At 39.2% G+C, this 13,426-nt stretch overlaps 1 protein-coding gene across 1 annotated transcript in view; it reads left to right on the top strand.

Annotated features, from left to right (window-relative positions):
- Positions 1-10,959, top strand: part of mfsd3 (major facilitator superfamily domain containing 3) — a 21,594-nt gene extending 10,635 nt beyond the window's left edge. Inside the window, exons 3-6 of the mRNA XM_008335660.3 lie at positions 3,239-3,386; positions 5,755-5,855; positions 7,531-7,640; positions 8,712-10,959. Of these exons, the coding sequence (XP_008333882.1) occupies positions 3,239-3,386; positions 5,755-5,855; positions 7,531-7,640; positions 8,712-8,906 (554 nt within the window). The 3' untranslated portion in view covers positions 8,907-10,959. The remainder of the gene's footprint in view (positions 1-3,238; positions 3,387-5,754; positions 5,856-7,530; positions 7,641-8,711) is intronic.
- Positions 10,960-13,426: the final 2,467 nt, after the last annotated feature.

Genomic DNA, 13,426 nt, shown 5'->3' with positions numbered 1-13,426 from the left:
GCAAGAAGGCCTGCTATTCTACACTGCTATTCGGCCCATAGGCCGAAACAACAGTGAGGCACCTGTCCCTGACCCGAAGGCGCAGGGAAGCGACCCTCTCGCTCAGTGGGGAGAACTCCAACACACGACTGGCAAGCTGGGAAGCTATGAGTAAGCCTACGCCAGCACGCCGTCTCTCATCGCGAGCAACTCCAGAGTAGAAAAGATTCCAGACTCTCTCAAGGAGTTTGAACCGCTATTTGTCTGATCCGTCGCCTAGGACCTGTTTGCCTTGGGAGACCCTACCAGGGGCGTTAAGCCCCCGACAACATAGCTCCTAGGTTCATTCGGATACTCAAACCCCTCCACCACGTTAAGGTTGCAATTCAAGGAGGGGCCTTTAATAAATTAAAAAATAAAATGTACAAGAAATAAACTGCCTTAATTGTCAGTTTCTAAAGTTTCTGTTGGAACCTGAACTCAGCTCATGTGATAGGTGCAACTTTGGCACGACAACTTTACAATCAGTTCAAACCTGGTCGTTTGTGCTGCTATCAAATGGCTCTGCTCCTCAATCTAGCTTGTAGCTAGCTAGCAAAATTGACAGGTCCTCGACAGCGCTAAAATCATGTACAAGAAATATTTTAATTGCTACTATGTGAATACTGCTGTCAAAAAGCTCCTTATTAGTTTAGGAGGTTTAGTAACTATTGCATAGATGTTCAATTAATATACTGAAACAAAAGTGTGCAAAACAAAAAACATTGAAATGAGTTCACTTTGCACATGAATTGAGGTTAATCACATATAGTCGTGCGATTTATCACAATATACACTTTTTATTTGTTGGCCAGCACTAATCTTAATACATTTAAATCATTACTTTCTTCTTTTCTCATTTTCTTTCCTCCTCTACTTCAACTGCTGTGGTTAACAAATTCCCTGCTGAAATGGACGGTCATTGCTTTTAGATTATTTTTAGAGGATAAAAATCAGTTCATGCCTCCATTAAGAAATAATTAGCTGAAGTCAGAACCTTTGCAGAACTGAATCCGGGGTAAACACGTTAGACATTTTGGGTAAAGCTGTTATGTTGACTCATTGTAGACTAGATTTACTAAATAAGATAGTGAATATAAAATGGACTGCAGTTTGTACATGGAGATTTACCAATCAGAACCACTTACTACTGTATATGACACTAAAGTTCTATAGAGAATGGCTCAGTTTTAGCACTCAGGGACAAAGTAGCTGCTGGTTTGCTATTATGCTGTTTTGCAATTGCACTTTTTTTTGAATGGTTAACATCCACCTTTGTAACTGACCACATGAAGCAACAGTAGACTAGTGCTGGGGCTCCCAAACTTTTCAATGCTAAGGCCTCCCAAACAGCATTAGCTACAGCTAGGTAGCTACATGTGAGTTTTGGGAGCAGAGCAGCTTGATAACATGCGCAAATTGTCAAGTCTACACAGATTATGACGCCATCATGCTGAAGTTGCAGCTGGCACATGAGGTGCATTCATGTACCATCAAAAAATTGTGAATCTGACGACTACGGCAGTTATGTGTTGTACGGTTCAAGACAAGGGTTTAGAAAAAAATAATCCCATAGCGGCCCCCAGTTTGAAAAACACTGGATTAGTACACCACATTGTCTCTGGACTCTGGGATCAGCCACTCTTTTATTTTGGTTAAACTATACTTTTGGCACTTCAGTGAAAACATTCACTTATGAATTGCTTCATTAATACATGAATATGCCACTGTGATTGGCTAACGTGACCCTTCTTGGTCACTGTGAACTGTAATGTCTTTGACATTACATTTGACTGCCAGTGTTTTCATTTTGTTTTCTTTGTGATGTCTTTGTGTTTTCCTGTGTTTCTGTCACACCTTTGTTCTTGCAGCGTGCCACTCACACACTGGGAATCACCTCTGCTCGTCTTTTTTCATAATTCTTTTTTCACTCTTTCACCTCTTTATTCTTTGTTTTTCCGGTTTGTCTCCCTGCATCGCAATCGTGTCGACTTGTCAGTCCTTGACAGCACTAGGAGTCGAGTTGTTGCTCCTACTGTCTGTCTGTCAGAAGTCACTCTACATTAATATAATCATAAGTGAATATTTTACTAAAGTATTCAGCAGAAGATTAGCAGCGCTCTCATCGGTACCCAGAGATTGTTCTGTCAGGAACTGAAAACTCAGAGTTTTGATTAATCTCAGAAAGTTTCTGTATTTTCCTTTTCCTTGCTGGATCAGTACCAGTCTCTGTATGAAAAAGTGATTGATGGAACTCTTTTTTGTCAGGCATCTATAATTGATGCTCTCCACGATCAGGCGTCCGTGTTTGCTTGATGCTGCCGTCGCCATCTGCATATCCAAGCCTAAACACTTCATTGAGGTGTGTGTGTGTGTGTGTGACTGTTATTAATGTATTAATTCATTTCCTGTTTATGAAAACAATTGACGGAAGTAATTTCCTGATAAACTGAGGTATCTATTTGTCTGTCAAACCTTCTGATCACTTTGCCTACAACAACTGAAAATAGTTGCATCTATGGCCATAATCTTTCTTCATGGTTTTATAAGATTTTTCTTTTATTCAACTGCTTTTTCTGCTTTTGTTGTTTTGAATTGCATTTGCCTAAAAAGAATTGCTCTTACAATTGACGTAATAATTACATTAAATAATTTGTGAAGATTAATTAGAATTCAACCTTTACCACATTTTAACGCATGTGTTGAATAATGTGCACACAAGTGTCAAATAGATTGTAAGAGACTGTTAGACAGATTGTGAAGCCGTTGTTTGAAGACAATGGCTTCACTGATGTTTTAAAAGTGTCTTTCAATGCATTCTACAAGCCACTGCCTGATGCATAGTAATGACCAAAATACAGCAACTCTTATAAAGCTGGAGTTATATTTACCTATATATTTATATGTATCCTAATGTTTTATTAGGATTAGTATTTATCTTCATAATTTCATCATTTGTATGAGTCACAGATAAAATAGATGTGAAACACATGTACATATATATTTATATATATGTATGTATTATATGATATAATACATATATCATTAGTATATATTATTAGATATTTTATTTTTTTAATATTTTTATTGTTTGACAGCCTAAGTCGGAACTTAATGCAGTTAGAAATGAAAAAATGAAAAAAGTGAAAATAAGTGATTCACTAAGTTTTCTGTCTTAGTTCTGTGGTTTTCACAGTTTCTATTTCTTCTGTGTTTCCAGGCGAACAGGGAGCAGTCACTATGTTCCCTCTCTTCTTGCTGGATCATCACATGACGGCCAGAGAGCTGGGCTTCTGGAATGGTGTCATTGCCATGGGCTTCTCCATCTGTGGCTCTTCTTTAGGAGGTCTGCTGCTCGCTCAGTTCAGGTGGGTCCCATCTGAAGACTAGTTCCACTAACCTTTACTCCACAGTAAGTTGTGGTGGTACATCAGAGACATGGTTTACAGATTTAGTGTAAATAGTGACTCAAGTGGAAAAGAGTGTAGCTGCAGCAGTTTTCAGCCAGGTGCATGTGTGATGTTACATTTCTGTCAGTGGAGTGGAGTCTTTTTTTAAAGTCTAAACGTGCCGGTTTGAGTTCAGGTCTGCTAACGGTGTGGATTCCATCATTGTCGCAAGATGTCATGTCAATAATTTGTTGATACTCTCCTTACTGTAATCAGTCACACCTGATGTTTAATGTGAAGAGAAAATCTGTAAAAACAGATGTGACAACGACTTGCCAAAATAAACAATAATCCTCAAATTAATAGTTGGTGGTCTGTGACACACCCTAAGTTGCACCATCATTTACAGTCACCTGCGTGTGTGTGTGTGTGTGTGTTTGTGTGTGTATTCTGTCTCTGAAGCTGCAGTTTTTTCCCAAGAAACGGCTGAGTGGTCAGTAAGTGACCGTCTTTACAACCAACAGTGAAACCTGAGGATCTGTCTTTTCTAAGCTGGAGTCGTGTAAGGAGGCAGCAACAGGATGCTACTGTTTCCCACAAGCACACACACAGAAACACACACCCTGCCTCTCCTGAGAGTGTGTGATATTTGAAAGACTGTTATTGAGAGTGTAAAGGAGCAGCGGAGAGAAGAATGTCTTTAACATGAGAATGATCAGTGTTAGTTTTCTGGGTGGAGAAGAAGAGAATGAGACATGGAGACAATAAAGAGAGGCGTACAAAATCAGAAAACCAGAAAAGTTCTTCAACTACATTTAAAATTCAAATTTTGAATTTTTATTTTCAAAAATTAACTTGTTCATTTTATAGTTTTAGTTGATTTATAGTTTCAGAGTTTCAAGGGTGATCTGTAGAGCAGGGGTACACAAACCCAGGTTAGCAGACCAGTACATTGTCAGTGGTTTTTTTCTACTCTGTACCACCTGAGAAAACATTGAGCTCTCCGAGTACCGCCATGATGACCAACATTACATTTTTCCTTCTTGTTCCTCATTCAACTTGCAGGTGATTCCATGATTCCGTGCTGCCTGTGCTTCCGTGAGCAACAGACTTGTATTGTAGCAAAATAACTTATTTCATAATCTCATAAGTAGCTACACATGTTTTCTAAATGTTGTATTAATTGTGCATGTTATGTTTCAGATTTATTCAATTGAAAATCTAAATGTAAAAATATGAATTTTCTAACTATTTACTAACACAATATAATCTAAAAGATGTTGTATTTTGAAAGTTTACCGATTCTTAAAGATCGTTTAACAGTCCTTTGACGATCTGCGCGGTTGTACCTGTTGCTGACCGATCTTTGAGAAAAGAGGTTGGGTACTGCTGCTGTAGAGAGTGTTGGAAACCATTTCATACCATAAGCACAAGTCACTACACATTGTGAGTGTGTTAATCTGTCTGTTGTCACCCAGACTGTGAAGTCTCATTGACTCCTGCTCTTTCTAAAAGAAGACCCATGCTGAGATTTACAGAACAAATACAGTAGAGAAAGACGTGGCCTGGCGGTGTTATTTTCTCTCCTAGTTAGTACTAAAACAAGAAAAACAAATATCACAACAGCCTGTCACAGTTAGAAAAACAGACAATGACAGAGTCACAATATTCAGGTAAGCAGCTAATGCTGCCGAGCTTCTTTTTTGATGTGTATCTAATATATCATCCATCCAATTTAAATAAAAGAAATAAAAAATAAGGTCAGTGAAAATGAACTTTTTTTTGTTTCCCACGGATGAACATCTAGTTATTAGAATAAAATCACCATTTACATTCAGGAGGTTTTCCACAAAAACACTTTGTAGGATCAGCCCTTAGTGCAGGAATGGGCTGAGGAGGGAATCAAAGTCTGTTATTGTTTTCATCCAATTAAATCACAGTCAGACAGTTTTACACATAAATAATTACATGAAAAAAAAAATCATCAACACACTCAGTGGTTGATTGACAGGAGTCCTTGGAGTGACTGGCAGCCACAATGTCAGTGTGCGCTTTTGTGATAGGGTGTGTATTATGAGCGTGTGTGTGAGTGTGATTAATGCAGGTCTTCATGCTGTGACTCTCCTCAGGTTATTGATTACGTCATGAACTAAAGCCACAGGAGAGTTCTTTTCCTTGCACTACCAGAGAATCAATTAGTGTCTGAATCCTGTTTACTGATGCACTTGAACACACACACACACACACGTAAGTGTGTGTGTGTGCACATATAGATGCATGTAGATGTTTTTATTGTCTTTTCAACTCTGTCTTAGTCACACTCTGAATTTTGTTCTTCTCTCCTTAGCATCGGGAGTTTAATGCGCCGAGTGTTTGTGCTAAGAACTATCAGCATGGTCTTCCAAAGTTCTCTGCTCACTGTCCTGGAACCATCGCCACTCATTAAAGGTGAGAATGTGGGTGGAAGGAAGCAGTGAACCAGCAGGGGGCGACTGCTTCTGTTGATATATGAAAGTTTGTGGTTAAAAAAAAATTCTGAATGTCTGTCATATACCTCTATATGTTACCTGTACGGGTTTGATTGGTTTTCTCTGGCGCTTAATTCAGATCTGGATTAAACACCTAAGCTTAGTTCATGTCTAGCGTCAACATGTCACATGTTATTTCTCAGATCAACTTTGTTGAGTTATTATTTCTATTATTTACTTTGTATTAGTTATTGTAGTTAAGTTAATATTTCAAAGACCTTGATTAAGGAACACAGAGACACACATTTTAACTTTTGAATTTTATTGAACAGAGAAATTGTGTGTGTTCGTGTGTGTTTTACTGTTTGTGTATCAGTATGTATGCGTTTGTCTACTTGTGTGTCCGTGTGTGTTTATAACTGTGTGTGTGTGCATGTGTGTTGGCTCTTGTCTGTCAGCGGGCCAACAGCTCAGTAACCCTATATCACGGTTGAGTAATAAACACAATGGCTGGAAATCCTGCTGTAGGATTACTGACACCTTTCTAACATTAGAGATGGGTTTAAGACCCTGCTTCGAAAGGGAGTCACTGTCAAACAGGGACAGATACAAAGAGACATGGGATTAGGACACTTGCAGTCTATTCTCTTTCCATAAATTATCACCTGAAGATGAACAGATTCACAGACCTTCATTCTGAATGATTAAAGACTTTTTTTAGGTATTGATACCTGATCATACAGCATGTGACCTCACTGACCACAGTAGTTGTACAAACCTGCTCAGCTGACGTTGGTAAGTCACTCTCTTGCACCAGACCAAAAATAGTAATTTACCTTATTGACCAAAACGAACCACAGGGGGCAGTGGTGGACAGCAGCCCCCCCGTTCCTGTGAACTAATGACAGATTTTACTCTTTGGACTCTGGTGTGGGAGAGTTTGTTGTTTACAAAAGATCAGAACTGACTTCAGTGACACCTGGAATATTTACAGTCTTGAAAAAATTATGAACAAATGACGTTCAGTATAGGAAGACAATAACCTCTCTTTCTCTTTCGCTCCCTCTCTGCCACTTTTTTCCTGCCATCACTCTGTCTCTCTTTGTCTTTCTGCCTGTCCCCAGAGACTGTTCAGATTATGGTTCATTTCAGTCTGAATGATAATCTGATTCTGTTTCACACTTTGAGTCTGTGGTGCGACTGGGATTGAAATGTGCAGTGTTCATCTCAGTCAGAGTTCTGTTCCACCATCAAACCTCTCTGACAGAACGTTGGAGAACAAAGATGTCAGGAAAACTCCGCCACATTTTCCAATATTCCATGAAAACTCTGCTAGCGTGATGTCGCTGACTGAAGTAAAAACTGCAGTGAATAATTCAGAGCTGGGACTCTGAGCTTCATCTGTCTCTCCTTACGTCGACTTCCTCAGAGGAATCACTGCACAGCTTTGTGGGACGAGGCTTTGGAGAGTTTGTTGGTGGAGGAGGAGGAGATGTTGGAAAAGCTGCTCATCATTTACACTTGAACTAAAACTAACTTTGACTTGAGCAAAAATGACTGTAAAACTCCCATCAGTTGGAAACTTGCCTTGTTTTTCAGGCCTGCAGCAGCAGATTTTCATTTGTGATTTTTTTTTTTAAACTCTCTTTCTTCAGGATTGGCAATCCTAAGCATGAGCATCCAGCACTTTCTGGGCGGACTCATCACCACTCTTACCTTCACTACCATGATGCACTGCACTCAGAGGGCTGAGGAGAGCATTCAGGTAAATCACAGAACTCACCATGACACGTCTCATTCCACTGTCGCTAAAACTAGAAAACAAGAAAAGTCAGCATGCAGAATAAGTTAATAAAAATTAATAACAAAACGTATATAATATATAATATAAGTATATTAATATAAGTATATTATATATACTTATTACGACGATACAAAATTAAAATGTTGTGTGTGTGTGTGTGATCATGCGTCTGTGCGTCTGTCTGTCTGTCTGTCTTTCTGTCTGTCTGTCTGTCTGTCTGTCTGTAAGTAAGTAAGTAAGTAAGTAAACATATCCAGTGACAGAAAGCTGATCGCGTGAGTGCACGTTAGTGTTAGTGCATGCTAACGATACCCAGGAGAATGAAACTGAATCTGTTGAGCAAGTCTGTGAGGAGGCTGTACTTAGACCTGGACCTGGTTTCTCACAAACCTGGTCCTGATCTTACTCAGACCCATGTCAAGATTTAGTATTCAGACACAGTGAAAGTTAATAGACATAATAAAAATCAAGACATTTTAATTAGTTACCTGTTCTACTTTACTCTATTCTATTCTGTTGTAATTTTTTTATAGTTCTGTTATTTTAATTTTACTTTATATAGTTTTGTTCTGTTCTTTTTCAGTTCTTTTAACTTTTCAAAGTGCATTCTTTCCTAATGGCTTCAATGGATGATGTAGCTGTAGTCATATTTATTCTCATCCCCTCAGGTTTAGGACCAGATCTTTTTCAGGTTTAGGCTCGGGTTTTCTTCTATGCTGCTCTCACACTCTGATCTCACTCCCACTGTCACTCCATGTCCTGCAGCTCGGTTCTAAATCAAACCTCATTATTTCCTTCTGTGTTGTTACCTTTAAAGCCCCGCTCCTTTAAACTCAGCAGGTTTTTACTTTCACAGAGTGAATGGGCTTTCCATCAGTCTAATTGCAGCAGTTTAGCAGTGATTTAATTTTAATATGCTGTTGTTGAACACTGTTTTTTCTCCTCTGTATTTTTCTCTCTATCACCTCCTTCTACAACACCCCTGCCTCCATACTCCTTTCTTCTTCTTCTGTTCTTTTTCCTCCCACTAAGGCTACCCACTACAGTTTTCTGGCGACCCTTGAAGTCCTGGGGAAGCTGCTCTTCAGTACACTCGCAGGGGGTGTTGTGGACTGGTTTGGGTTCCAGATTTCCTTCCTTTTCTTTCTCACTCTGTCGGCCGGGACGGCTCTTCATGTTTGGACGGCCACCTTTACTGGAGCTCTGAGGGAACATCAGCTCAAATGACATCACCACTCTGAGCCGCAGGAGCTGCGCTCAAGCCTGGAACCGTTCCAATCCTGGTTTCCAGAATTTGCTTTAGTTGCAGCTCCATCAGGAAGTAATAGTTTCTGAAGAATTATTGCAGATGCTTGCTATTTTTACAATTTTCCATCCAAAACTTTTTTATTTGATGTCTTACTATAAAAAAGTCTTAATCTTAATCTAATTATCTTCATTTGACTTCACTGCTACAGACTAAGAATTGAACCAGGGATTATCTGATTTCATCAGATAGATTATCTGGGCGAGATGATGATTATTCTAGCCACCATTACAGAATAATTAAAGAAGTTGACGCAGTGAAACAGTATTGTGCAATATCACAGCATTAGGTTTTAGAAAATGACAATGCATTTAATTCCCTTAGCTAAACGTGAAAAGACATGTAATGTAGGATCTTTAGATGTGCGTAGATCATGATTTAACTGAGTTTTACCGAATGTTAGCTGCGTTTGATTTCAAGAAAGAACTCAATGGCACCTCCTTGTGGTGGAGACGACTTCGCCTAAGGAACCACTCAGTTGCATTTTTTGTGTCAAATAGATTCAGAAAAAGCGTAGAAAAGAAAAGTAACAGAATATAGAATGGAGATGAAGAAGGAAGTAAAACAAAAACCCAGAGAGATTATCAGTGATATTGTCAGTAATCCAAGTACTTGATCGAGTTTCCTGATTAAGCAGCTGTGGAAAAAAGAAGAGTCAAAGGTGTTTTTATTAATCTGAGCCATCTTTTTCTTTTCTTTTCTTTTCTCTTTTTTTTTAAACCCAGCAATAAAAGATGACTCTGAGCTGTGGCCTAAAGCAATATGACAAAGACCTCACGATTGCCTCGTGTTCTGTTCATAAAACCATTTTTACTACCTCCTGTTGACACTGAAAGGTAGCATTTACATTTATTTAAATTGAGTTTGGGCTAATACCTGAGCTCAACATGATTCTTATTTATTTCATAGTCTTTAAATTATTACCTGAATCTTCAACAAAATATATTTATATGTTTTAAATTTTTACAATTGAAGTTGCTGCTGTTATTTATGGTATATCATTTAATTTGTACATTGTAGTTAATATGATAATAAAGTAACAAATAGTAACGAGACAACTTAAATATCATAGAAGTAAAGACGTTAGTTTAGTTAGTTAAAGGACAGCTGCTGGTTACAGCTGAGGTCAGACTACATGTTACCACAGTATGTCCCACTGGACTGGAGCTGTGAATAAAGCCATGGTGCCACTTACTGTAAACAAACAAATGATACCTGATAAGAGGCCTGATAAATTAGTAATTGTTTAAATTAATTAATACAATTTTTCAATTGCGAAACATACTATCTTGAAATAAAATGTCTAGTAATTATAAAAATATAAATAAAGTCTTCTCTGACCTACCACATGCTTTGCCAAAACCGAACACCTGCTTAGCCAACATCAGGTGGCCCAACAACAGCAAAAAGAAAACTTTTGTCGCACAATTGATGCACAACCACTCTCTTTTACAGGATGCCATCTAAAAAGTTCATCTGTAACCAACACAACAAGAATCTATGAATATTTAATGGGTATTAACATGTTAAATTCCCAACCCTGTATTGGTCAGACGTTTTGATTATCCAGTGTTGGTAATGTGAGAAAATATTGAATCTGAGCCTTTAATTGTAAATTAAAATTCCTATGTTTCTGGTTTCTGTACATTTTCTGGAACAGTTGATGACAGTTTTAGAATTTTACATTTAGTCTCTAGGCATTTTAGCCTTTAAGCTTAATTAAAAATGTAAAAAGCATCCTAAGAGTTTGTTTGTTCAAGCCCAATTTTGTGCTTTGGAAACATGTGGTCTGAGCTCAGTCTTTGTCAACCTGACTTCCTGTAAAAACTTTGGCCTAAAAAAACAGCCTTGAAAAGAAGCACAGTGCCATTATAAAAATAAAAAAAACCCTCTGTGCCGCTGATGGAAAAAAAACATTGTATCAAATTATTCTCTCTGTTAAATAAAAAAAAAATACTGATGCTTCACTCATTATTTATGCCACACATGATTTCTGTAAATTAAGCTTCTAGTGTTACAGAGGTGTGAGGTATGACAGAGTATTGGGGACACATTAAAGTTAAACAGTAAGTGTAAAGTGTAAAATTCTGAGAATAGTCATACGTTTATGAGAAAAGTTGTACCTTTATCAAAAAAAACAAACAAGTTGTACAGTAAGTGACTGCATAGTTATACTTGTATTTTTATATTATGTGGCCCTAATCCTCGTCATTGTAGTGATGTGACCTCTGGTGATCAAACCCTTGGTTTTCCACTCCTTGATTCAGAGATTCAATTAATCCAGGTCTGCTCAGCACAACTTTAACATTGTTCCCTGCTCCAGTCTAATCAGCCACTGGTTGACTGTGTAGCCTGTTGTTGTTGTTGTTGCTAATTCACAACTGACTGCTAGAGATGTTGAGTAGTTCAGAGGAAGCGAACTGCGTTAAAAGCTGTGCTGATTCTGGAGTTCAAATAAATGGAAGTGAATATGGTTTTCTAATGACTGTGTGTGTGTGTGTGTGTGTCTGTGTGCGTGCGTGTGCGTGTGTGCCTGTGTGTGTGCGTGCATGTGTGCCTGTGCCTGTGTGTGTGTCCACCACTGAATGGACTGATTGTTGCATCACATGACCCTTTGTCGACCACACATCTCCAACGACACAACAAAAGCAGTGAAGAGGGATTAGATCTGGATTAACTCTGGATTACTCGACCCCCAAATACATTGACACACCTCCACTTTACACTCACTCGCTATCATTGTATGGGTGGAGTTTCAGATGTTTCTGTTTTAATGGTCATCAGTGTCAGTGACAAATTAAAAAAAAAAAACAGCATAAATTTCTATGTCCTCAACAGTAGGTGGTGAAAAATGTTTGACAATAATTAAGAATTGTGCAATCTCATACGAGCAGTGGTTTGGTAGAGTGAGGTGTGAACTGGAGGAACTGCGGTAGACGGACAATCAACTGTCCATGGTGACCCTGCCACCCCATCTGACTGCCAGTGTTGAATCGACCCCCCACTACCCTGAGAAGGATCAAGCAGTAGTAGATGTATGGATGGATGACGATGACATTGCACGTGTTTTTGCCCATGTGAATTCGAGCACTGCTATCGTCAGAGTCGTCCTCTCTTGTGTTTGAGCCAATACAAGTTCAGATTTTGTTTTTTGTCCATAGCTATATTCCATTTCACTCATCAACAATTGGGCAGGGGCACGTCTGGTCACATCACCAACTTTATACCCATATCACAGTGGAAGGTTACGCCCGCTCATTCAGGTCGTGCCAAGGCTAAGCCGCTGCCACCGCGTCACTGTGCGACGCACAAAGATGCAAAGACAAAAGCAAAGGCGGAAATAAAAAGGGATATTTTGTGATGCCAGCGCAAAGTCAGAGAAAGTCCAGAGATCAGTTCACCGTCGCAGCGTTGGATCGATTCTGTTTCCTCTGGGGATGTGAGGGGCGGGGCCACACTCATGTTTTAATGTGAGCAAACAAAAGGCATGTTTGCCTTTTTTCCGATTCCATTGTGTGTTAGCGCCTCAGGACCGTAGAGGTGTTGGCTTTTTCACTGCCTTTGTCCTGGAGCTGGCAGAACGGCCTTATGGGAAACCTGAGTGTGCAGGTGGAGGATCATGGGAAGCGTCAGGTGTCAGTGTGTTTCCTTCACTGCTGTTTACTTTTTGTTTGTTTGCAGAATGAGGGATATGGACACCTCTGTCTCCGTCCATCTTCCCACACTTTTCTTCTTTTGTCTTTTATTTTTTTTTTTGTCATATTCAGAGAAATTCAGACGATCTTGTGAAAACACCCGCACGTTTGGGTTTGGGCTCAGTCCGACCTGAGCAGGCTTTCCCACAAATGTGGTTAAGACAAACAGATGAGTCAGAAATGGAAGACTGGGCTGTGACCAGTCAGGATCCATGGATCTCGACCACACATTCAAGTTCATGAATGTCTATACTTTGGCTGGTGGGTCGGAGTTCAAAGGATTAAGTACGACAAGTGATTGGGTGGATTGGACACTCTATATTGACCATAGGTGTAAATGTGAATGATTATTTGCCTGTGTATGTGGCCCTCTGATTGAAGAAATTGTCCAGCTCATCCTTCAACTGCTGGTGAGGGTGAAGCCATCGAAAATGAATACATTCTGTAACTGAATGTCATTCTAAAACTTCCAGCAAATTTCTGCAGGTTTGATGTTAAAAACATATCTGTTCTGAATTCCCTTCACCCTGACAAAAGGCCCTGTTCCAAACTTTGGAATATGGATATGTACGATTCAGATACTGATTCAGCACTGGTTCATAGGTGATTAGGTTAAACAATGGCAAAACAGACCGACCTAGGTGGAAGAGTGTGGAGACATTTGCATCCTGATTATGTTAGTTTCCATTTGGTTTTCGGGTAAATGCAAAGATTCTGACCCTGAAACGTTGGTTCTGTTGGTGTTC

Source organism: Cynoglossus semilaevis, chromosome Z, assembly GCF_000523025.1.
Source record: "Cynoglossus semilaevis isolate Cse_v1.0 chromosome Z, Cse_v1.0, whole genome shotgun sequence".
NCBI classification, from domain to species: domain Eukaryota; kingdom Metazoa; phylum Chordata; class Actinopteri; order Pleuronectiformes; family Cynoglossidae; genus Cynoglossus; species Cynoglossus semilaevis.
This window is presented reverse-complemented; position numbering and strand designations above follow the sequence as displayed.